Source organism: Cheilinus undulatus, linkage group 4, assembly GCF_018320785.1.
Source record: "Cheilinus undulatus linkage group 4, ASM1832078v1, whole genome shotgun sequence".
Taxonomy (NCBI): Eukaryota; Metazoa; Chordata; class Actinopteri; order Labriformes; family Labridae; genus Cheilinus; species Cheilinus undulatus.
This window is the reverse complement of record NC_054868.1, coordinates 1,692,702-1,718,286: the sequence shown is the minus strand read 5'-3', so window position 1 is coordinate 1,718,286 and position 25,585 is coordinate 1,692,702. Positions and strand designations below refer to the sequence as shown.

General features: G+C 40.0%; 2 protein-coding genes across 3 annotated transcripts in view; both read right to left on the bottom strand.

Annotated features, from left to right (window-relative positions):
* Positions 1–2,310: 2,310 nt before the first annotated feature.
* LOC121508413 (spectrin beta chain, non-erythrocytic 1-like) overlaps positions 2,311–25,585 on the bottom strand; it is a 72,305-nt gene continuing 49,030 nt past the window's right edge. For both annotated transcript variants that reach the window (XM_041785255.1, XM_041785256.1), the window contains 17 exons: positions 25,223–25,486; positions 24,915–25,139; positions 24,695–24,784; positions 24,087–24,365; positions 23,824–23,954; positions 22,281–22,485; positions 21,818–22,192; positions 21,342–21,586; positions 20,427–20,565; positions 20,249–20,333; positions 18,101–18,297; positions 17,894–18,000; positions 16,262–16,310; positions 15,629–15,840; positions 14,993–15,166; positions 13,917–13,959; positions 2,311–4,104 (listed from right to left, as the gene is read on the bottom strand). In XM_041785255.1, the coding sequence (XP_041641189.1) occupies positions 3,889–4,104; positions 13,917–13,959; positions 14,993–15,166; positions 15,629–15,840; positions 16,262–16,310; positions 17,894–18,000; positions 18,101–18,297; positions 20,249–20,333; positions 20,427–20,565; positions 21,342–21,586; positions 21,818–22,192; positions 22,281–22,485; positions 23,824–23,954; positions 24,087–24,365; positions 24,695–24,784; positions 24,915–25,139; positions 25,223–25,486 (3,036 nt within the window). In that variant the 3' untranslated portion in view covers positions 2,311–3,888. The remainder of the gene's footprint in view (positions 4,105–13,916; positions 13,960–14,992; positions 15,167–15,628; positions 15,841–16,261; positions 16,311–17,893; positions 18,001–18,100; positions 18,298–20,248; positions 20,334–20,426; positions 20,566–21,341; positions 21,587–21,817; positions 22,193–22,280; positions 22,486–23,823; positions 23,955–24,086; positions 24,366–24,694; positions 24,785–24,914; positions 25,140–25,222; positions 25,487–25,585) is intronic.
* LOC121508414 (protein CROWDED NUCLEI 2-like) lies at positions 8,983–11,118 on the bottom strand. Its single transcript, XM_041785257.1, has one exon. It carries the CDS (start codon positions 11,026–11,028, stop codon positions 9,331–9,333), a length of 1,698 nt encoding a protein of 565 aa, XP_041641191.1. The 5' UTR covers positions 11,029–11,118; the 3' UTR covers positions 8,983–9,330.

The following is a 25,585-nucleotide window of genomic DNA, read 5'->3' as shown; positions in this document are numbered from 1 at the left end:
CTCTTAATATACTGATATCTACTTCCAATCAGGTAGGTGGGTCGATAGGTAGCAGGGCAATTAATCTACTTTTAATAACCAAAAATTGCAAAAAGATCGGCAAAAATTGTGTGGAATATAATCCACAACAAAAACTACCCAATAATTTTTTCCCCCCTATGTTGTTCATGGTAATAATAATACTAGTATCATCACAACTACTACAAATAAAATAATACAACATATTCATATAAAAATTATTAATATATAAAAATAACAATAATATGAATACGAAACGTTTATATAGTATTCATATTCTAAAAAAAATTAAACATTTATTTGTACATTTGGTACGGAAGAGTATTAGGGCCACTGAACAAAAAAATTTGAGACGAATTTTTTTTTTCCACTTGTAAGAAAAAAGTCAGAATTCTACGATTAAAGTCAGAATTCTGAGATTAAACTCAGAATTCTGACTTTAATCGTAGAATTCTGAAAAAAAAATTGAGACTTTTTTTTCATTTGAAGAATAAAGTCAGAATTCTGACTTTTTTCTCAGAATTCTGACTTTAATGTCAGAATTCTGACTTTAATCTCAGAATTCTGACTTTTTTCTCAAAATCCTGACTTTAATCTCAGAATTCTGACTTTAATCTCAGAATTCTGACTTTTTTCTCACAAGTGAAAAAAAAAATGTTCGTCTCAAAATTTTTTTTTCAGTGGCCCCAATACTCTTCCATACCCCATTTGTTTTAACACCAGTAACATATGTATTTAATGCCAATAAAGCTCAGTGAAGTGAATTTGATAATAATACTAGTACTACTACAACAACAACTACCACTGCTAATGATATTAATAATAATAATAAAAACTAATAAGTTCCCAAGTTGTAATAGCCCAGAGTCAAAAGTTTATGATAACAGCAAACTCAAAAACAAACATGGCGACTGTGGAGGAGGTATTGATCATGTACCTCTTCCATAAAAGACAAAAATGGAGGCAGCGTTTCTACCAACTTGCACAACTTTTCCTCAAAAAGTTCCACCATTGTTATTTCTTCTTCATGTCTCACTAGAGCTACGTATCGGGTAGTGACAGCAACACTGCCCCCACGGTTTCCGGTGGTACTGCTCCGTTTGGGCCGTATCCGTAAGCTTTGTGGAAACGTGCAGAAATACGGACGAAATGAACGCGAAGCACGCACAGAAGGCTCCGTCTGTATCCGTATTTAACGTTGAGCATAAATGGGCCTTTAGGACCTCTGAAATGGCCAAAAAACACAAATTGTTTCTAATTTCTAATGTTTTGGAACTGTTTTCAGTGTTTTTGTGAATGTGTGCCAGGAAGAAACACTTCAGCAAAGAGTCTGTTAAGTGATTTTGTTCTGATGTTTAAGTTGCAGATTTCCTTTGGATGATTCAATAATAATCACAAATAATTTTTAAAGGACATTTACATTTACTAGAAACTCTTCTCTTAGACCTCTCCTGTAAAGCTTAGAAAAAATCACACGGAACTCGAGATTTTCATGAAGTTTGAGGAGTTATTCTTTCCCAGAAATCTTCTCCAGTCAAATTTTAGGATTGTCATTATCAAAATGGCATTGTTGGCAGGATTTCTACACAGCAAAGACTGGTAGGTGCAAATTCATTACGTTAAAAAAATAATGATAAACACTAAAATGTTAAAACATTTCAGGTCATAAATTCAAAGTGCAATTTTGATACGTTGATAATTTTACAGTATTATTAAGGTTATACAAGAAAAACAATTTCCAAATTTCAGAATTTGGCAGAATTGGTGCTCTTTGGTAATTTGTTACAGAAATTGAAATCATCTGAAATATTCTAGGGCAGACCCTGGAGGTTTCCGACCTTGGTCAAAGAGAATAATGCTGTGAGCTTGCTGCCCTAGAGCAATGTTCATATATATCTGGGATTTTTCCCAAAAAGTTTCACAAGTCTTTCTGTGAAATTGTATTCTTTTTCTATCATCTTTCTTATTTTCTTTCTTGTTTATTGGGTCTTATTCTGTACTATCTGGAGTCCAAACAGCTCAGTCTTTTGAATAGGATTAATTTCCCATGATGCAACTGGTGGTGGGTCAAAGCTGGACCGTTTGGGAGCCACTGCTCTAGACTAACACAAACGTAAAGAGACATCCAACACATTTATGTTCTATTGTGGATAAAAGATGGATTTATGAGATGTGGCAATCACTGACATATGTTTTTATTTCCACCTCAACAGTGACCCAATTTTTTCGGAACTAGGATTGTAAATGAAAGCTGTTTAAAAGCAGGCAGAAAAGATGAGGACAGACAGGTTTAAAGTTTAAAAGCTTTAATGACATCGCACATATTTGACAGAGAGAGAGCTTTAAAGTCTACAGGTGCAGTTTCATACATGAGAGAAGCCTTTATGGTCTAAGTTTAAATACGGGGCCTCAGACAGCTTCTGGATCATTCCTATAGATGTAGTTCTGATTGTGCAATAAGATGGCGTTAACTTCCATACATGTTCAGTACAATAGATATACAGTGACGCAGAGCAACACGAGTATCAAAGAGCAGAAAATCTCGAACGCAGTGCGGTGCCAAGAGCCGACGACAAGCAAGCAACCTTCACCCGGACCTCCCCATGGACGTTCACCATCACACCTTTAGTGTTTATTATTTTACATACTCGTCTTTATTTCTGTTCTGGATCTGTCCCAACGAAGATTAAAAAAAAAAAAAAGAGATTTGTAGTTTCAGGTGAGTGTTTCAGGCGATGCTCGGAGCCTGACGAAGCATGCAAGTGAACTTTTCTACATCATACGCTTCCTCTAAGGTGATTGGCTGTTTCTAAAGTCGTAAACAAAAAAGATCGGAGTGGCAGAGGACAAAAAAAGTTCAAATAATAGCCGAACAAAAAGCACTATTGGTCCAATTTCTCAACGGCAGAGGAAGAATGTAGGCTGTCTCTTCAGACACCCTCACAAAATTGAGGAAATAATTCAGACCTGCTTCAAAAAGTAGAAAAATAACAAAAATGTAAGAAAACGGAAACGTAAAAAAGTAGAAAAATCAAAAGAAACAAAGAAAAAGAGCGTGTGGTCCCCGCTGACGTCACCGAGACGGAGCGAGAGCAGCGGTGACGAAAAACAGCGCGTCATCATCGGCGTGCAAGCGAATCTTTTCCAGTTTGGTTCACGGTGAAACGCCACGTAAATGCTGCTCTCGCTCTCTGGCACAGTATCTGTGTTCGTCCTGAGTGCCGCCTCTCCGCCCGACCGCACGAAGAAAAACAAACCAAACGTATAAAACTGCATCGAGAACAAACACAAAACACGCACACACCCGCTTTGGTGAAAACTTTAAATCTGCTCCTCACTCCAGCCTCCTGAGCCGCCATCCGCCGTCATTGGCTGTTCTGTGGTGATGTCGTGGGTTTGTGTCCTTAAAGAAAGGACGTATTTCTACGTCCATCCTCTAAAAGCTCATGAGGAGTGCAGAATACGGGATGTTTTTGCAATGAGGCGAAAGGACGGATGTTTCAGACGAAGCTTGGTGTCACAGTTTGAGGGTTTGGCAGTTTATTCATGGAGGCTTAGATCCTTAGCTGACTTCCTGTTTCAGACGTCAGGGGACTCAGTTTGTTTTAAAGAACAGGAAATGACGGAGGGACGGCGGCTGGTGGAGTTAGATAGTTTAACTAACTAAAGGTCTTTCTAGGAACGATGTTTAGGCAGCAGATTGACCTTCATGAAGCTAAAAGCAGACCAGGTCTAGGCTCTCGCTCTGAAACCGGTTCCAGTTCTTTTATTTCCAGCAGATGAGAAATCAGATGTTTCTAAAGAAGCTAAATGTGGCGTTTCAGAGTGAGAGTCCGACTCGTTTCACCAAAGCGCCTTGTCTTCTCCTCTTTACTGCTTCTTCTTGCTGAACAGACTGAAGCGCTTCTCCTTCTCCTTCTCTTTGTCCTTCTCTCTCTTCCCGGGACTCGACTCCGTGGTCAGTGTGACGGTGGCCGGCAGCGTCTGAGCGCGCCCTGACACTGGTGTGCCGGGGTGGCTGCCCTGAACGCTGGAGCGGTCCGTGCTGGCGTTCAGGATGGCCTGGATCCAGGTGCTCATCTCTTCCTGCAGGGGGCGACAACACAAAGTCAAATATAGCATATGATGTCACGCCACGAAATCCACATAGAGACAGGAAGTAGTCTCTGCATATGAATCACACGCTCTGCATGTTTCTCTGAGGGCATCAAAGTCATCAGGTCATGTATGAATCACATAAAATATACATGATCCACGTCAACATAGAATCTCAACCCCTGTGTCCCTGAGACCTGTAGATCTAAGACCTGATTCAAGAGTGGGCTGAACGCCACAGGAGTGGACGGACGAGAGTAGAGCTGCAGGACAGGACAGCTCTGGTTTCTCCTCCATCTTTCTGCATCATAATAATACTTTATATGGTATTCTCGCCCTAACATCATAGTTACAACGTGTTAGTGTGGGATTTAAAGCAGCGTCGTACCAAAGAAAGCTACGCTAAAGTTATCAGGATATGTGGAAGCATCACTGATAACCAAAACAGGAATTTTTTAAACTATTTTCTGCTCATATGAACAGTTTTTTAAAATCTTTTTATTTGAGATACAATCAGAGCAAGATACAACGATAGAAATTCAAAATATACAATGCCCGTTATATTTTTATTTTTTTTAACAAAACAATGAACACTGTCTCTGCATTTACCCTTTAAAACCTACCATTGTGCAAGTCTGCAAGGGCATATTCTTACATTATTACATACTGTGGTGCAATTTTTGGCAGTATTTTTTATGGGTGCACCGAACGATCAGCCAAAATCGGTATTGGCGCCGATTTTCTTAATTTTAGGAGATCAGTGATCGGCCAATCCTTGTAAATAAGATCGGTGGATAAGATCGGTTTAATATGCCTCTACCTACTAAAATGTGAACAATGAAAGACTAAAGAAACTAATATAATTTAGTAGTTTGGACAGCAATGCTCTAAACTTTTCATTTATATTTGAGAGAACTACCTCATGCAGCTAAAATAACAAGTTTGTATTGTTTCATGAGTATTGTTCAATGTTTTTAATAAAATAAGATTGGAACATTGAAGGTGTATGGTGTCAGTTATAAAAAAAAATCGGTATCTGCAAAAATCGGAATCGGCAGGTCAGGCTTTTCAAAGATCGGTGATCGGTGATTGGGCAGAAAATTGCGATCAGTGCACCCATAGTATTTTTATTTGCTTTACATCAATATAACCCTTATATCCCCAGTGTTCATAATACGTATTTACTTATGTCTTAACTCCTACAACAAATTGCTTAAAAGTATATTTGTGTTATGTGAAATAGTTTTGTGTTTTTGAAATATTTTTGTGTTTGTTAAATATTTTTGGGTTTTTTTTTTATATTTTTTTGTGAAATATTTTTGTCTTGTGAAAATTTTTTGATTTTTTAAAAATATTTTAGTTTTGTGAAATATCTTTGTGTCTTGTGAAATATTGTTGTTTCATGAAATTTTTTGTGTTTTTGAAAATATTTTTGTCTTGTGAAATATTTTCATTTTGTGAAATATTTTTGTTTTGTGAAATATCTTTATGTTTTGTGAATATTCATGTGTTTCTTGTAAATATTTGTGTTTTGAAATATTTTTGTTTTGTGAAATTTATTTTTGTTTTGTAAATATTCATGTGTTTTGTGAAATATTTTTGTCTTGTGAAATATTTTTGTGGTTTTGAAATATTTTTGTTTTGTGAAATTTATTTTTGATTTGTAAATATTCATGTGTTTTGTGAAATATTTTTATTTTGTGAAATATTTTTGTTGTTTTTTGAAATATTTTTGTTTTGTGAAATATTTTTTGATATGTGAAATATCTTTGTGTTTTGTGAATATTCATGTGTTTTGTGAAATATTTTTGTTTTGTATAATATTTTTTGTTATGTGAAACATCATGAAATTTTTTTTGAAATATTTTTGTTTTTTGAAATATTTTTGTTTTGAGTAATATTGTTGTTTTGTGAAATATTTTTGTGTTTTTTGAAATATTTTTGTTTTGTGAAATATTTTTGTTTCATGAAATTTTTTGTTTTTTTGAAATATTTTTGTTTTATGAAATATCTGTGTTTTGTGAATATTCATGTGTTTTGTGAAATATTTATGTCTTGTGAAATATTTTTGATTTTTTTGAAATATCTTTGTGTTTTTTGAAATATTTTTGTTTCATAGTTTTTTTGTTTTGTTTTTTTTGAAATATTTTTGTTTTTTATATATATTTTTGTATTGTGAAATATTTTTGTTTAGTGAAATGTTTTTGTTTTTTGAAATATATTTTCTTTTGTAAATATTCATGTGTTTTGTGAAATAGTTTTGTCTCGTGAAATATTTTTGTGTTATGAAATATATTTGTGTTTTGTGAAATGTGTTCATTTTTAAAATATTTTTGTTCTGTGAAATATTTTTGGTTTTTAAATTCTAAATGAATATTTATGTGTTTTGTAAATATTCATGTGTTTTGTAAAATATATTTGTGTTTTGTTTCATGATTTTTTTGATTTGTTTGTTGAAATATTTTTGTTTTTTTTATATTTTTGTATTGTGAAATATTTTTGTCTTGTGAAATATTTTCATTTTGTGAAATATTTTTGTTTTTTGAAATATATATTCTTTTGTAGATATTCATGTGTTTTGTGAAATAGTTTTTTCTTGTGAAATATTTTTGTGTTATGAAATATATTTTGTTTTGTGAAATATGTTTATTTTCTTAAAATATTTTTGTTCAGTGAAATATTTTTGGTTTTTCTGAAATATTTTTGTTTCTTGAAATGTTTTGTGTTTTTTGAAATATTTTTATTTTGTGAAATATTTGTGTTTTTTGAAATATTTTCGTTTTGTGAAATATTTTGTTATGTGAAATATCTTTTGTGTTTTGGTGAATATTCATGTGTTTTGTGAAATATTTTTGTTTTGTATAATATTTTTTGTTATGTGAAATATCTTTGTGTTTTGTGAATATTCATATGTTTTGTGAAATATTTTTGTCTTGTGAAATATTTTTTAATTTTTTTGAAGTATTTTTGTTTTGTGAAATGTCTTTGTGTTTTTTGAAATATTTCTGTTTCATGAATTTTTTTTTGTTTTTTAATTTTTTTAATAATTTTGTTTTGTGTAATATTGTTGTTTTGTGAAATATTTTTGTGATTTTTTAGATAAAAATTTTTCTTTGTGAAATATCTTTGAGTTTTGTGAAATATTTTTGTTTCATGAAATTTTTTGTGTTTTTTTAAATATTTATGTTTTGTGAAATATTTTTGTTTTGTGAAATATGTTTGTTTCGTGAATTTTTTTTTGTTTTGTTAAATATTTTTGTGTTTTTGAAATATATTTGTGTTTTGTGAAATATTTGTATGTTTTGTGAATATTCAAGTGTTCTGTAAAATATATTCAAGCTTTGTGAAATATTTTTGTGTTTTTTGAAATATATTTGTCTTTTGTGAATATTTATATTTTGGAAAATATTTTTGTGTTTTGTGAAATTGCTATTTCTTGACTCCTTTTTGGGCATTTTAGTCACGTGGCAAAAATTTTTTTTTTCCACATTTGGACCATTAAATGTCCCCTTTAACTCATTTTTTGTCACTTCTCACTAGTGTCCTGCAGGGGCCTATTATCTGGGCCCGAGTCCGGCCCTGGCCCGAGGGGCTGGAGCCCCAGCCCGGCCCGGCCCGACAGGTTTTCAGAATTATCAGGCCCGAACCCATATCAAGCCCGACTTTGTTTTGGTTCTTTTGCGCGCGCGCGATGCAGCAGCGCACAGCACAGCTGACCTGCATATCGCAGCAATTGTATGCCTATTAACAAATAAACACTTTTATTCTATTCTATAGTAGAACTATTAATCAATTCTGAACAGGGCAACGTCAAATTCAACAACAGTGAGCTGCTTAACATGGCAAACTCTGTTCTTTAAACACCACAAGAAGAACAGTCTGTTTACTTGGCATCGTGCAGAAAAAGAAAAGCATCAGATATCACAGTTTAAGGGGCAAGTCCAGTCCTCCTTTCCATAACTCTTACAGCTGCGCTGAAAGCGCACTCGCTGCTGCTACCGCTGGCTGGGACACGTAGAGCGGGAAGGGAGGGGGCAGAGCAGCTGCTGCGTTCAAGTGTTGCCATTTAAATTGGTTAAACACAAACAGGGTACATTGCTCTAATTGGCAGGTTTAACACAAAAGAGCCCGAGCCCGGCCCATGTCCGAGGTAATGATGTGATCATTGGCCCGAAGCCCAGCCCTTGGGCTGTCGGGCTGTCAGGCCCCTCGGGCCTAGGGCTCCTCTACTTCTCACCCATTTTTTTGCTACTTTCTGACCCCTTTTCCACTTTTCCTCCCCATTCTCACTCCCTTTCAACCATTTTTGTTGCTTTTTGACCATTTTTGCCACCTTTAACTTATTGTCATTGTACTTCAAGCTGTTTTTGCTTCTCCACTCTTGCAAAGGTGTTTTTCAACAGTTTGACTTTTTGGTTGAGTAACACTGCTGTGAACAATATCTCCTCCATCTTAGGCACAGTCTCACACACCTTCAGCCTGTAGACTCATGAGGCTACTCCGTCTTTCTACTATTTACAGCTATTTTCATGCGATTTGAGCTATTTCTATGCTTTTTTCAGCCATTGAATGCCATTTAATGCTACTATTAGGCCATTTTATATTATTTTGAGGCTACTTCCAGCTTTTTAAGCTATTTTCAGCTATTTTAGGCTATTTTAAGCTTTTTTTAGGCTACTTTCAGCTATTTGTATCCTTTTTAAGCTATTGAATGTCATTTTTAGCTATTTTTATGCCATTTTATGCTATTTTAAGCTATTAGGCTATTTTCAGCTATTTGTATCCTTTTTAAGCTACTGAATGCTATTTTCAGCTACTTTTATGCCATTTTATGCTATTTTCAGCTTTTTAGGCTACCTTCAGCTAGTTTTACCCTTTTTTAGCTATTGAATGCCATTTTCAGCTACTTTTATGCCATTTTATGCTATTTTCAGCTATTTTTCTGCTTTTTGGCTATTTTCAGCAGTTCTTTTACAATCCAGCTGTTAGCATCCCCATGCAGTTTTAGCTGAAACAGTTTTGATCTAGTTGAGGTATACATTTTATAATCAACGTTTAAAATTGATACTGGTCTGTAATTCTGACAGTATTCCTTTTCTTAGTTCACAGCTAATTTTCAAACAACAATCTTTTATTTCTGCTTTTTATTGTTTACGCTGGTCCACACGTTCTGGCCGTCTGGCAGCTGTTTTTGCAGCTACGACTCCGACTGCGGTGCTACCATGTTGCTCCTCCTGAACCCCGGGAGACTTCCACCAGGCGCTTTTGAGACGCTGTTCTCTGCCGTCTTTCTTCAGCTAGCTCCTGTTCCAGCTTCCTCTTATCTTCCCTCAGCTGGCTAATCTCTGAACGCTGCTCATTGACCTCAGAGATCAGGAAACTGTGGGTTGATTGAGCTTCTCTTTTCTGTTGGAGTCGGCCTCGTTCCTGTCTTTGGATGGTTGCATCTTTGCGCTTGATGCCGTTTTCAGCTGATTGCAGTATTTTCTGGAGAGGGAGCTTTTCAGGGTCGTCTGTGGCGGTCGAATCTAAGCTTGGCTTTGGGGATTTGTCCTCCTCTACGTAAATCCTGTAGAGTTTGAGGAATGCTCTGTTGAACTGTAGGGAATTGGTCATCTTGGACTTGACTGCCGTTATGTCTGCTTTGATATTGTCCAGTTGCATGGTCAGCTGGTGGATTATTTCCTTGTCCTTGTTGACGATCGTATGCAGGCTTGCCGTCGCTGATTTGTCCTCCTCTACGTAAATCCTGTAGAGTTTAGTGACTGCTCTCTTTAACTCTGTAGGATTGGTCTTCTGGGTACTGACTGCCACTATGTCTTTTTTGACATTGTTCAGTTTTGTGGTCAGCCTGCGGATTTCTTCCTTGTCCTTTTCTTGGTTCTTTTTCATGTTTTTTTTGTGCATATTAAGATTGGTGTTTGTTTGCTTCGTGAGAAACAAGTCCTCTGAGCACGCCTTTAGTTTTTCGTTGACTTTTTTCAGTTGTTTTGTTTGGGCGTCATACTTTTCTTTCAGCTGCTCATAGTCTGAAGAGAGGATATTATCTTTGTACTTCAAATAAATTTTGTTGGATCTGGCTTTTTTCAGATCTTTCTCCAGTTCTTTATTCTGATTCTGAGTAGATCTGAGCTCATGACTGACAAATCCTTTATCCCTCTCTAATATCTCAATTTTGCTCTTTAAAGCATTGATCTCTCTTTTGAAATCAGTTGGTTGTCTTAATTTAGCCAGATCCTCCTGTAATTGTTCGATCTTTGACTGTAGGAGAGCGTTCTCCCTAATAAACTTACCCCTGATCTGCTGTTCTTTGTCTTTGAATGTTTGGGTCTTGCTTTCTAATTCAGTCTTTAGATTGGTCTGAGTTTTCTCCAGCTGTAGTTTTTCTTTCTTCAGCTTGTCAATAATTTGTTGTTTCCCTCTCTCCTTCTTGACTTCTTCCTCTAATTTCTCCACCTTCTGTTCCCAGGCATGTCGCTCTTTTTCCCGTTCTTCCTCCAGGGTTTTCTGGGATTGTTTCGACTGTGCCAGCCGCTCCAGGGCTTTTTCATGCTTCTTGTTCAGGTTATCGACCTCAGCCTTGTGATTTTCCTCGGTTTGCTCAAATTTACTCTGCCAGTTTTTGTTAACTCTTTGAAGGCCCCTCTCCGCTTGTTTGCTGAGGATCTGAACTTGCTTACATTCCCTCTCAGTTTCAGCTCGGCTCGCTTTGAGCTCAGCTCTGAGGGCCTCATTCTGCTCTTTTGATTTCTTAAGGTCTGCTCGGAGCTCCTCATTTACTTTGGAAATCTCCCGAACATGAATTTCCTTGTCTGCTATTTCACCTACAAGCTCTTCCTGCCTTTTTAAATGCCATCCTACAACCCTTTGCATTTCTTGCCTTGTAGGCGTGATAAGTTCTTTGTTTTGACTCATTTTGAAAGAATCAGTGAACAATCAGTTATTCTTTGGACCTCAATCCTGTAATAAAGTCTTGAACTGACCTAACTTTATTCCCACAGAGAATCTGCCCGGCCTGTAGGTACAGACTTTATCCGCTCTGGATGGACTTACGGTCCAGATCAAAGTCATGACATCACAATGAGGGGGATTCCCCCAATGCCATAGAGCGATGTCATCACAGCGAGGGGGATTCCCCCAATGCCATAGAGCGATGTCATCACAGCGAGGGGGATTCCCCCAATGCCATAGAGCGATGTCATCACAGCGAGGGGGATTCCCCCAATGCCATAGAGCGATGTCATCACAGCGAGGGGGATTCCCCCAATGCCATAGAGCGATGTCATCACAGCGAGGGGGATTCCCCCAATGCCATAGAGCGATGTCATCACAAAGCGCTGGAGAGTTCTGAGCTGTTTCTCAATATGCGTACTTCAGCGTACTCCTGGACTTACGGACTTGTGATACGTCATCAATCAAAGCCAAAGTTCTGTTCCTATTCAAAGTCCGCATCAAAACAAGTTCTGTCGAAGTACCCGGATGTGGACTTGCCCCGCCCCTTTTACCGAGTCTGCTGCTGGACGTAACTTGAGCGGACTTTTCACAGTTACAATCCCACAATGCAATTCGCACCGTTCAGCGGGAAACTCAAACAATGGTGGAGGAGAAATCACACAATTGTAAGTAACTGTTGCTGCCGCGTAAAAATATAAATAAATTGCTTGTTTGTGATAGAATTGTGTTTGAAAACTAGAAACGTTGGATGAGTTGGATAAAATTCATCCTTGATAAATTCTAAATGGACGATGTCAGTGTTTTTGGAAACACTAGCAACGGGACAACTGGATGTGACGTGTAGGTACGTAGAAGGGGACGCTAGCTAGTCCGCTGCTGTTCCAATAGTAGTAGGATCGTTCGGCGGACTCCTGTACCCCAGAAGTCCGAACTCTTGAACGAACTTGCCAAGTCCAAACTTCCAGAGAAGGCAAGTTCGAACTTGTGAACTGTGAATTGAGAAACGGCCCTGAAGTGGCCAGCAATGAGTCCGGTGTAGGTGCGCCTGCTGATGACGTCACACATTGTGACTGGCGGTGATGACGTAGCACATTTTTATTGGCTGGAAACTCACACTGTCTGATAGCAAGCCCGTTAGCATTCAATTTACAGTTAAAAGTAATAAATACTTTACAAAAGAAAATTGCTCACTTTAAGTTAAAACAAGAATATCTATCTTAAAATGATTGATTACAATATCAATCCATCAATCAACTCGGCTGCATTGTGGATTGTCCACATGGAGTTGCCATAGTCAACAAAGATCATCTTTTTGTTAAATTGCAAAATCAAACATTCAAAATTACGTTTTTCACGCCCTCAGCATCATTGCCAAACATTCAGAGGGTTTGAAGCAGGTAGTCGGAGGCAAAGAGAATGTCTAGGTATAAATAACGTTACGACACTGAAATTAGCTTTCAACGCTAGCATCGTAGAATGCTAACTGGTTCGCTATCAGTCAGCGTGAGTTTCCAGCCAATAAAAATGTGCTATGTCATCACAGCCAATCACAATGTGTGACGTCATCAGCAGGCGCAGCCCCCAGACAGATCTGGTACTTACACCGGATCTAGATCTCATTGAACACCTATGGAGAGATCTCAAAACTGCTATTGAAGAAGCACCCTTCAAATCTGAGAGACCTGGAGCAGTTTGCAAAAGAAGAGTGGTCCAAAATTCCAGCTGAGAGCTGTAAGAGGCTTGTTGATGGTCATAGGAAGTGATTGGTTTCAGTTTTTTTTTCCAAGGATGTGCAACCAAATATTAAGTTGAGGGTGCCAACAATTTTTGTCCAGCCCATTTTTTAAATTTTGTGTAAAATTATGTCAATTTTGGCTTTTTCTTCTGTTTTTTGTGTTTTTCCAATGCACATAAATGAATAAACATGTGTATACCAAAATATTTGTGACTGCAACAATTTCTGGGAGAAATGGTGTATGTCCTGGAAAAAATCCAGGGCTGCCAATACTTTCATCCATGACTGTATATATATTAGGCCTGTTAATATAAAAGCGTCAACGCTCGTGACTAATCCGGAAAGATTAACGAGTTAAAAAAATAATAAAGCAATTTAATTACATGACTACGTTTGACCACAACTTCCTCCCATAGTCTTCCTTTGCGGATGTGTACGTCCCTGGGGTGAAAAGGTGCCTTACTAGGTAATGAACAGACACAACCAACACTGCAAATCTCAAGAGTGATGTTAAACTTTCCTTATGCCTGAAATAGAGCTGGATTTAGATCCGGAAAGCAATTTTTTTTAACAAAATAAATAGTAACTGCAGTTCCTTAACTGATGAGCAGTTTAACACTAAATTCACATCAAATCACTGTTTATCCATTATACACATAAATAGTAGAAGCTTATATGCAAACTTCTATAGCACTTCAAGAAACCTTTTAATGTTATTGCCATTTCAGAGACTTGGCTTGACTCAGAGAAAGAGATGAATTTTGATAGGGGTATGAAATGACCCCTCCCTGAGCTGCCACCTTAATGTGGTGGAGGGGTTTGCGTGTCTCAATGACCCTAGGAGCTATGTTGTCGGGGGCTTCGTGCCCCTGGTAGGGTCTCCCAAGGCAGGTCCTAGGTGAGGGACCAGACAAAGTGCAGCTCACAGACCTCATATGGTGGAGCGGCAGGACAGGAATAGATTAATTACAGCATGATGCTGTGGTTAATCCTGATTAATATACATATAAATAAAATATACATATAAACAGTATATAGATGTGTATCATGTTTTTCCCCCCTTCTCTACATTTTCACTAAAACCAACAATGGACACGACAACAGTTGGACTTACTTCATCTTTGGCTTGGAACAGATACTCATTTCCATCAGTGAGTCTGAAACGAGAGAGACGACGATCAGGCCACACTGAAAAACACTTTCTGTGTATTAAATATCTGTTAATCTCAGTTTTTTCCTAAATTAACCCTCAGGCATCACTTTGATTCACTACCCTTTAAACCATTAACAAAAATGTCCACTTCCAAAAAACTGCTATAAAAATGTAACAGATTAATATTTTTTTCTGCTTTTTCTTTGCGTAAATTTCTAAAACAACTTCAGCTGTGCTCACACCTACCAAACATTCAATCATTTCAAGGATTTTAACCCTTTAGATGCAAGTTTGATTACTTTAAGTCAATGTTGTTTTCAATGTTGGATGGCTGGGGAACATTTCTAAATCCAGCTCGGATATGTCAATGATTAGCCAAAATATTGACTTTGATGCATTATAAGTTTTTGTGTAGCATCTGATTTAAAATTTGCTATCCCTTTGAGTCTTTAAAAGGATACTTCAACATTTTGGCTAAATCGCCCATTGCCATAATTCCTATAGTCTTAGTAATAGGTCCGTTTCCTTTAGTTGTCGGTGCAAGCTGTTTCCAGATCTGGGGGGACCGGTATACCAGCTGCACAGCTAACGCTATGTTAGCAGACGGAATTTTTGCTTTCCCGCATCAAACTCATCAAATACACAATCCAACAACTCCAAAACGCTCTCATTAGTGATGGGAAGTTCGGCTCTTTTCAGAGAGCCGGCTCTCAGAGCGATAAAATTTGAATTAAAAAACTTGCCTAGAAAGAAATTTTGTTGCAAAATAGGACCATATGCACAAACACAGCCAAAATGGTGAGCAGAGAAAGAGGAACAACTTACCCAAATGGACAAAAATGTCCCTAGTGATGCCTGAGGGTTAAACACCTGTGGTTTTTTTACAGCCCTTTAAGAATGTTGTGTATAAACTGCCACTAGGGGGCTCTGATGAGAAGAGACGCTCTGCTCAGCTCCGCCCACCACGCATGATTTAACAAGGCCACCTGGGCGTGGCCACCAGGTGAGACCGAGTAAATGTTTAACCTGAGCCTCACCTGAGCTTGAAGACGTGTTTCTTCTTCTTGTACTCTGACGCCACGTCGCAGGTCGCCTCCTTCAGGCTGACGGGGACTTCGTTGTGGTACGGGACGCCCTGGGCCGCTGCCTTGCTGTCTTTGTAGAAACCCATCTCCTGGTTGTTGATGACGCAGTACACGTTGTGCCACGACCTGCCAATGAGAGAGCAGCGTGGTCAAAAAATGTTCCATCAAAACTTTACAATATTTTTGACCAAGAGGTTTTAATATTTTCAATACAAAATGTATTCATTTAGAAATAAAAAATTAAAAATATCTTGTTTTGATCATTTCTATTTTCTGATAGTTTTTTGCATAAATTCTTCCAATTTATTGTCCTTAATCATGTTTCTGAATTCTTAAATATTTTTATTTTACTTCTGAAAATTTGGACAATTCTATGAAATTTTGGACACATAAAACAAACACTCATTTTCTCAAACTTTTTTTACATAGAAATGTTGGTGTTTATCTCTTAGTTCTTACAATGTTTTTGATGTATGACAAAGTTTTAAAATTTTCTTATAAAATGTTTTGATGTTTTCATGACCCAGCAGTCTCACAATAATCCCTGGACAGAGTGAGACCTCTCCTGCAGCAGAGGATCTTTGTTACCTGTTGGACGCCTTCTTGTTATGCCCCTCCCACTCGTGTTTTCGGTGCAGCAGGCCTTCCAGCTGGGACGAGGTCTCCTGGTTCTTGGAGGGCAGCGTGGACGACTGGCTGGTTTTGCTCTTCCTGCCGGTGGTCGGGGACGCGCCGGGGCTCGGCTCCTTCGAGCTTCGATCGGTAACGCCATTCACCAGCTCGCCACCGTCCACGCCGTCCTGGGTGGGTCAAAAACACAGAGACATTCAAGAGTGAACACAGGAAGTGAACTGGTTTACCTAATCCTTTACGTAGTCCTCTAACCTCAGTGATTTTTGGTCATTTTAGTCTGAGGAGGGTTTAAACACAGTTTGTGATCAATAAAAATACATTTACTGATATTGGCTATTGGCTGTCCAGGACCTCTGTCAATAATGATCTTTTTTTTAAAGAATCAGGCAAAGAGACACGATGGTGATCCTGTTATAAACTCAAGTATTTAAAATTAACTGTTTTAAGCATTTTCTTAACTTTGGACTAGTTGGGTAAATCAGATTGAAATCAATTGTCAAGGATAAAACTAAAATCATATCACAGATAATAATTCTTATATCATGACTGTTTTTAATCCAAAGGGTTTAAAAATAAAAACAAACCGACCTTAGGAGAGTCCTGGTCTGAGGGGAGTCCATTCTGAGTGATCACACCACTGCAGAGAGGAAAAGACTGTTAGGGACGTTCAGTTCTTTATTTAAAAACATCATTTTATCGGCTGTTTGATGTGAAAAAAAATGATCTAAAATGACACAGATGTTATGAACTAAAACCTTCAGCCATTCAGAGCTTTATCACATTTACTCAGCTGGAGGTTGAACAGCTTTAAAGCTTCATATGTGAAACAGAATGGTAGATCATCTGCATATAGAACAGTGGATCTCAAACTTTTCAGCCTGCGACCCCCAAAATAAAGGTTCCAGAGATCAGGGACCCCACCTGGTGGTTAAAGGTGGTTGAACACAGCCATGCACTTTCAGGACAGAATTAAAATATTTAAAAAATAGGATTTCAGGAGTAGCAGAAATGGGTTAGAAGTGGTAAAAACAGGCAGAACGTGGTAAAGGGGATTTGAAAACGGCAGAAATAGGTTTAAAGTGGCAAAAATAGGTGAAAATGGGATTTTAAAGTGGAAAAATGTGCTTTAAACTGTCAAAAATGGGTTAAACTGCACAGAAAAACAGGCAAAAATTGGCAGAAATGGGTTGAAGTTGTCAAAATGGGCATATTAAACAGTGAAATGTGGATGAAATTGGCAAAAATGGGTGTAAAATGCAATAAAATGGGGTTGATAGTGGCAATAATGGGTCAACGGAGGCAATAACATACAGAAAGTGGCAAGATTTGGTTTAGAAGAGGAAAAATATGCAGTCAAAATTGGTGCAAAGTGTTTAAAATTGATGAAAAAAAGGTTTAGAGTTGCAAAAATGTTTTAAAATTGGCAAAAATTGTTCGTAAAAGGGGATGAAAATGGGTTAAAATTTGGCAAAAATGGAGTAAAGTGGCAAAAATGGGTCCAAATCGTGCAAGATTGATAAAAAGTGGCAAATAATGGTACCAAAATTGGGTAAGAAAAATCATTTCAGAAGTACTTTCCAGTTTTTGAGGCATCTGGCGACCCCCTCTTAGTGTTTCGTGACCCCCCAATGGGGTCCTGACTCCCAGGTTGAGAACCACTGATATAGAAGATGTTTTACGCCAAAGCTCTCTGGGCAGCAAATGAAGGGACAAAAGCAAGGGCCCAGGACAGAGCCCTGAGGTACCCCACATGACAGAGGAGAGGACTCACAGTCACCAAAACTCACTGAAAATGTTCCATTAGCTGACCCAGTCATGAAGCCTCCAGAACTTTTTACGGGGGCCAACAGTGTCAAAGGCAGAGCGAATATGAAGCAGAGCCGTCCCCTCCATCACACAACGTTAAAATGTCTTTAACACCCTCAGACGAGCAGTCTCAGCGAAGAGCTTTTTCTAAACCACGCTGAAACTTCTCAAATACATCGTGTCTCTCCAGCTAAGTGCCAACTGATGAGCTTCTGTTTCCTCAAGACTTCAGATTAGAGAGGACGTTTAAATATCCTGGGTAGAGTCGGCTCTAAGCTGGGTTTCTTCAAATGAGTAGGGTAGTGGCATATTAAAAAACATGGTGGCACTTCCTGTGGTCAACTTACGAATGCCTCACCCTCACTATAACCACCATCATCCTCATCATCATCATCAAACAGCCACAGCACTGACCTCTGCTGCTGAGGCTCCTCCTGCTGAACGACGGGCGGCTCTGGAGACGGAGGCTTCCTCAGCCGCTCCTCCTCCTCCTGCTGCCTCCTCACCTCCAGCAGCTCCAGCTGAGAGAATCATCATCATCATTTCAGTATCACCATTCCTCTTTGATCATTAATCTAATAAAAGCATGATTCTGGGGGTGTTTTGTCCCTCCTGACTCACCGTAGTCAGCCTCTCCAGAGCGGAGAAGCGCTCCTCCCAGGTGGCGGCGGACTTCTCGAAGGCCTCGTGGCGTTTGATGAGCTTCTCCACCTCGTCCACGCTCTGACCCATCTCTCTGCTCGACAGGTACGGCTCCTGACCCAGAAGCCACGCCTCCGCCACGCCGGCATCCCGAGAGAACTGGTGCACCTCAAGGACTGAGAAGAGGGGCGGAGTCAGAACTGAACTTTCTTTAAACATTTACATTTTTATTTTTTTCCCTTTTCGTCAGTTAAAATACACACAGCAGACATTTCAAAATAAAAGCCTTCAGCCTCTCAAAGTTTACTCTTCTCCACTTGTCCTGAAGGCTTTTAATGTGAAAGTCTGCAGGAAATGTTTGTCTGACAGAGATTAACATCACAAGAAGGAGCAGCAAAGCAGAAATAATTTAACTAAATGAACCATAAGAGAGCTGCAGGATTTTATTTCTTTTAGAAACGTTTATTCTCATATTCTAAAAATATTAAAATATTAATCTAATGCACAGTATTTTATCAATTTAAGGGGATTAGTTTATTAAATTCATCAGAATTATAAAGAAATGACTGAGCTGGTGGATGTACACAGGGCCTTTCACAGAAAATCTGCCTTAACATTAATAAAAATATCTAAAATAAATATTTTCTTCTTTAACTGATAAACACATATTCAGGTTTTTCACCCCATTGCCAAAAGTTTCTGTATTTTTTCTAAAAGTTCTAAAAACTTTTCACATCATTATTTTTTTTAAATCACAGAAGTTCTTGTTGTTTTCTAAAGGTTTTAGAGATTTTGACAAAATATTGAGAGATAACAAATTTTTTAAATATACTACCAAATTTAGAAAGTTATCATCGAAGTTTCTGAAATTCTTTGACAGAAGTCACAATAACTTTGACTTTTTTTTTTTTCAAACTTGATATTTTATCATTTTATCTTTGACGTTTAATTAAAATACGATACGGTGCCACAAAAGTTCATTTACAAAAGACTTAAACTTTGATCAAATATTTAATATTTCTAGTACAATTTTATTTTTCTATCAAGTTTTTCTAAAGTTGAAGTATTTTACATTTTTGAAGAGTCTTTTAAACTTTTCTTATCAGAGTTTTAAATCTTTCCTGTTTTTAAAACTCAGAACAAAAACTCAAAATCTTTCTAATAAATGTTTTTAAAATTAGAAAGAAAGTTTTAACATTTAAAACTGGAGTTTCAGTTTTGAGTTCATCCTCAGATATCTGTCTCCATAAAAGCAACAAAAATAAATGAAATAACAGAATAAATTCTACATGATCATTCTAATAAACTGTGCTAAACAAAAACACAAAATGAGCCTTTATAAAAATATTGGTCAACATGCAATGATAAAAAAATAGAAGTTTTTTTTTTTCAAGCTTTTGCAAAATATTTTAATATTTAAAACTTAATATGTAAATTTTTCCATTGGAAGAAAGAGACCAAATTTGACAAAATATTAGAAATGTTTTATCCCAAAAGGGTTTTTTAATTGTAGTTTTTTAAATCACAATCTTTCAAAATCAGAGGGAATTTTTTAAAACTTCTTTTTAGAATATTAACTGTTGCATTTTTGTAAGTAACAGCAAAAATTCTGAACATTTCTGACATTTTTTTTTTAAATTTTATACGTTTTTGACTCAAGTCTCCAAAATATTAAACATTTCTGTGCATCTTTGGTGTCCATCAATGCAACCAGAATATCTAAATAAAAATAAAAATGTCTGAATTAATACAAAAATAATAAATTATTGAATAAATGAAAAAAATGAGTGAATAAATAAATACATGCACATGATTGTTTTATTACTTCTATCAGATTTATGCAGACGGAGCTGCATTATTGTTTTTTGACCCTTCTGTGACTCCGTACAGAGAGACACATGAGGACAGGATGACACCTCCTCATGAGTCGCCTGAAGCGCACCGAGTGTTTCCCGATTGGTCGGAGCCGGCGGTCAGATAAAGCTCGGTCTCTTCGTTAAAGAGCAGCGAGAGCCCGAGGAGTCTTCATCACTGCTGAGTCATCGCTGCAGCAGCCAATCAGGAGAGAGCTCTGATCTCTGCTGGGACTGACCTCTGTGTCTGTGAGTGTCTGTATGAGGGTCTTACTGAGTCGTAGCCATTCCCATCGGTCCTCCCACTTGTCAATCATCTCTTTCCTCTTATCGGTCAGCTGCAGCAGCTTCTCCTTGATCTGCACACACAAAAAAGATTCAAAAATGTGATGATGGAGCCGGTGTCTAAAGAGTTTATGCTGAATCATCATGTTCTACAGTGTCCTCCTCACCTCCTCTGAGGCGTAGTGTTTTCTGGCCAGCAGGGCCTTCCCCAGCTCGATGCACGCAGTGAAGCTGTCGTTACGGGCGTCGATCTCCGCCTTAATGCCCTGATGGTTGTTCATCAGCAGCTCCACCGACGACACGTCCCTGAAGGCATCACGAAACACAGTCATTACAGCTAATTAGACAGCACAGCCCTACCTGTCCATACATGGTCACACCTGTCCCTACACGTCCATACCTGTCCCTACATGTCCACACCTGTCCCTACATGTCCATACCTATCCTTACTGTCCCTACATGTCCACACCTGTCCAGACCTGTCCCTACATGTCCACAACTGTCCCTACATGTCCATACCTATCCTTACTGTCCCTACATGTCCACACCTGTCCACACCTGTCCACACATGTCCACACCTGTCCACACATGTCCACACCTGTCCATACATGTCCACACCTGTCCACACCTGTCCACACATGTCCACACATGTCCACACCTGTCCATACATGTCCACACCTGTCCACACCTGTCCACACATGTCCACACCTGTCCACACATGTCCATACATGTCCACACATGTCCACACCTGTCCACACATGTCCACACCTGTCCCTACATGTCCATACCTATCCTTACTGTCCCTACATGTCCACACCTGTCCCTACATGTCCACACCTGTCCCTACATGGTCACACCTGTCCCTACATGTCCATACCTGTCCCTACATGTCCATACCTATCCTTACTGTCCCTACATGTCCACACCTGTCCCTACATGTCCACACCTGTCCCTACATGTCCACACCTGTCCCTACTGTCCTTACCTGTCTCTACACATACATACCTAGATATATTTCCTAAACTGAAATATAAAACAGCTGTTTGTTTGATAATACAGGTCCATCCCGCAGCTCTCTGTACCTGGGATTCTCCTGGGCCTCAATAAGCCGGATCACGTCCTCCATCCACAGCATCAGGTCCCTCACCATGCTGAAGAACCGGAACTTGTCCCCGGTGTCCAGGAGGCGGAGTCTGCGTCCATCACAGGCCTCCAGCAGGACCCTCCAGGCCTCCAGAACCTCGCTCTCCCTCCGCTGGATGTCGTCCGCTTTGTCTCCAGCATAGGCTGACTGAAGGCGCACAGCGTCCTCCTGCAGCTGCCTCACCTGCAGCACATAGGTCAAAGGTCACACACAGAAGGAGTCAAAGAAGCTCAGACAAACCCATAGAGCATGTCCTCTTTAACCAAGCATGTTCATATAAGCCCAGCTGGTTTCCATAAATTCTGCACAACCCATACACATTAATCAGAGCCTCCCTATAAACCCCCATCCAAACCCAGAACTCTGAAACACCTCCGAAGAAAACCAAATCAACCTGTGTGTGGAATGTCAAACCTGCGTTCCCAGGGCCTGGATGTCGTGTTCGAAGGTTGTGTGCATCCTCTGCAGCGTCTCTACCGTGTTCTGGTCCCGCCCCACTTCCTCCGGCAGCTTCTTCTGTTTGTCCAGGATGCGTCCCAGGATCTCCTTGGCGTCGTGGTAGAACTTGTGGAGCTCGAAGGAGGCGGCGAGGATCTGCGTCCGGGTGTCTATAAGCTCCAGCAGGTCGGCCCACGCCTCGTTCAGCCCGTCCTTCCACTCCGCCACCGTCGCCGCATCCCCGTGACCTGTGTTGATCAGCTCGTCAGCAAGACGGTTGACGGCGTCCACACGCTCCTGACCGATGTTCCCGGTGTCCCTGGCAAATTCGCGGAAACGCTCCTGCAACATCTGAGCGACAGGCAGTAGATCGGGTTAACGGCTGATAACAACAACAGACGAAGACACGCCGTAGCGCTGATGACGAGTCTGAACGTACCGTGACGTGTTCGTAGTCCTGTCCCAGCTCATGTGACCCAGCCACCACCTCTCTCTCAGCGATCCACTGCTCCAGGTCATCCACCTCACGGTTCAGCTGGAAGAGGCGGAGTCTCTCATCCAGTTTGCCCCGCCTCTCTTCTGAAAGATCCTTTAGACCGGCGTACAGCTTATCGACCTGAGACTGCCGCATGCTGATGCGCTCGCTGAGAAAACAGGAATATAACATGTAGAATCTGGTTTAGAGTTTTGAATACCTACTCTTCATCCTGAGTCCAGTAAAGATTAGAGCAGTCCAAAACCATAACCTGAATTTACCATAAACCATCATTTACAGCATTTTTTTATCCTTAAATGAGGAAGTATAGAAGATCTCTATGTCTTTAGGCTGAGACTAGAGAGGAGTAAAGTGGTCCAATGATGGACCGTTATTTTGTTCTTACTGACTTTAATCCAGAAGGAGCTGTAGTCTTAACAGGTTCTGTACATTTACAGACACGGTAGGGCTCCTTTAGGTGAGTCTAGGTGTTCTCTGGGAATTTGAATCTCCATCTTTATCTCTACATGTTTGCAAAAACGACAGAGACTGTAACACAGTAGTCCCTAAATGTGGGCCTATGGGCAAGATCCGGCCCATCAGTGCCAACTTGGATCCTTTTAACCCCCGGCTGCTATTTTTTTAACTATTATGTCTCACCTGGACTTTTTGTCTTAAAAAACTTGTTAAACATCAACCCCCTGGGGTGCACCGGTAGTAGAGTGGTTAAGGCACGCACCATGTACATTGGCAGCCCGGGTTTGAATCTGGCCCGAGGCCCTTTGCTGCATGTCTTTCCCCCACTCTCATCCCTCTTTCCAAGTCTATCCACTGTCCAATTTTTTAACCACCTTCAATCAATTTTTACTGCTTTTAGCCCACTTTTCTCAATACTTTTTGCCACTATTATCCAGGTTTTGCCCTTTTTTCCCAGGTTTTGACTCTTTTATCCTGTTTTTTGCTATTTTTGCCACTTCTCACCCATCGAAGCTGCCTTTTGCCATTTTTTGCCACTCTTTGCAATTTTTGCCCATTCTCCCAATTTTTGCCACCTGTAACTCATTATTGTGCCACCTTTCTGCCCTTTTGCCACTTTTTTCTCTACATTTTTGTCACTTCTCACCCAGTTTTTGACATTTTCATGCCAACTAGCCCCTTTTCACCCTTTTTTGCCGCTTTCTGACCATTTTGCCCCCTTTAACTTCTTTTATTGCCACTTTAACCCATTTTTGCCACTTGTCTCCCAGTGTTTTTGACCATTTTTGCCCCCTTCAGCTTATTTAATTGCCACTTTTCACCACTTAGATTGTGGGTCTTGCAAGGGTATTTTTCAGTGCAGTTAATACCGAAATTAGAAAAATAATCTCTATCTCTAAAATTAGCTTCATTTTCCAGTGGAATGAGCAAGACTGGATGGACATCTGCTTTGGAAACGTGAGCGAGATCATGGTCAAAGACCGGATTCCTTGGTAGAAATGTCCCATATGTGTGGGTGAAGTCTTCGTACCTCTCAGGGTGTCCGTCAGCCACCAGCCCTCTGCTCGTCTTGGACAGTTGGTGGACAGTCTCAGCGTAGTCTTCCACTGCCTGCTCCACGATCTGATGTTTCTTCTGCATGGTGACGGCGCTCTGCTCATCCTGAAAACACGCAGATGTTTAGTTATTAAAGTAAAGAAATAAAATGTAGATGTTTTATATTTTAGCAGAGATGTGGGCGGTATTTTTTAAAACCCTGCGTAGTGACTGCAATGAGGCATTCAGAGGTCGTACCTTGGCCTTCTCCTCTGACATCATGTACAGCTCCTGCTCGCTCATCCAGGCCTCAGCCTCGGCGGCGTCAAAGTAGTACTGCTGCGCTTTGTGCGCCTCCTCCAGGCGACCGTGACGGCTCTCCGTCTCCTCCTTCAGCTGATTCCACAGCTCCTGCAGGTCCGCGAGACGCTGCCGCATCACCTGGGCGCTCGCTGACTCGTCCTGCAGGAGGGTGGCGCTGCGCTCCAGGATGTCGTCGATACGAGGCTGATGGCCTTGGATCTCCTTCTGCAGAGTCTGAGGGGGAGGAGCCACACATCGACGGCATGGTTAATTATTGATAAGGAACACTGACCACCTCTGTTTAGGCAAATTGAGACAAACTAACCCATTTTACTCAGATGTAAACCTCTGGAACTGTTTACTTAGCAGTCCTGTGCTGATCAAATAGGATCTAAATCCTGACATTTAACACCCTAAGCTACAACTCTGGTTTCAGTTTCTCTTTAAAGAGCCTTCAGACGTCAAACAAACTTGGACTGAAAGATCCTTGGATAAAGAACTGTGATGTCCCAGGATGTGACATCCTAACATCTAACATATCTGAAGTAACATGGCTGTATCACCTGGTTCTTCTTGATGAGCAGCTGGACAGTCTGCAGGTTGTGTCCGTGATCAGTAGACATGGCCACAGGCATCCTCTCCTGAGCCCACAGCTGGAGGAAAAACACAGAAACAGACTCTATGAGGGAACATGATGAACATGAATAAGATGGAAAAAAACTCCCTCACTGTGCTGTGAAAAAAGCCAGATATTGAAAACCGTGTGGACTCAGCGGTACGTACGATCTCATCCTCCACATCGCGGTTGAACTGGTGGACCTCTCGGGACGCCACCAGGAAGTTCCTGCGGCGTCTCAGCGGCTCCAGCAGCTCCTGGAACTTCTTCTCCACCACCTGCCTCCGCCCGTCCACCTCATCTGTATCCTTCACCTCCTGACCGAGAGCCTTCACCTGGCTCTGCAGCTCCACCACCTCCCTCTGACGCACCTCCACCTGGTTCTCCAGCATCTGCAGAAGAGACGACAACAATTACAGTAAACTCACTGTGCTGCTGTTGTCAGCTCCGGCAGGGGGCGCTCTACAACACCTACCTGTTGCTTTTTGAGGAGGATGTTGACAGACGTCAGATCTTTGCCATAGTCGTCCGATTGTATCTGACCCTCCAGCCCTCCCAGCCACTTGTCCAGGTCGGCACAACTCTGAGTGAACAGCTCCGCTTTGTTGGCATCGAACAGACACTGAGCTTTGGTCTGCGTGGTCGACTCAAGCTCTGCCCACATGGTGTGAAGCGCAGATAGCTTCTCTTTCACCACGGCCTCTGTCTCTGGCTTCTCTGACACCAGAAGCATGCCGTCCTTAAAAAAGACAGAAATAAGATGCGATTTCAATTTCCTTATTTCAATAACAATGGCAAATTTCCCCTTTAACTTACAAACAATGTAAGAAAATGCAAT

What these genes read in the sequence shown, in the direction of transcription:
- LOC121508414 (XM_041785257.1), bottom strand. Translation starts at nt 11,028, where the DNA reads ATGAGTCAAAACAAAGAACTTATCACGCCTACAAGGCAAGAAATGCAA.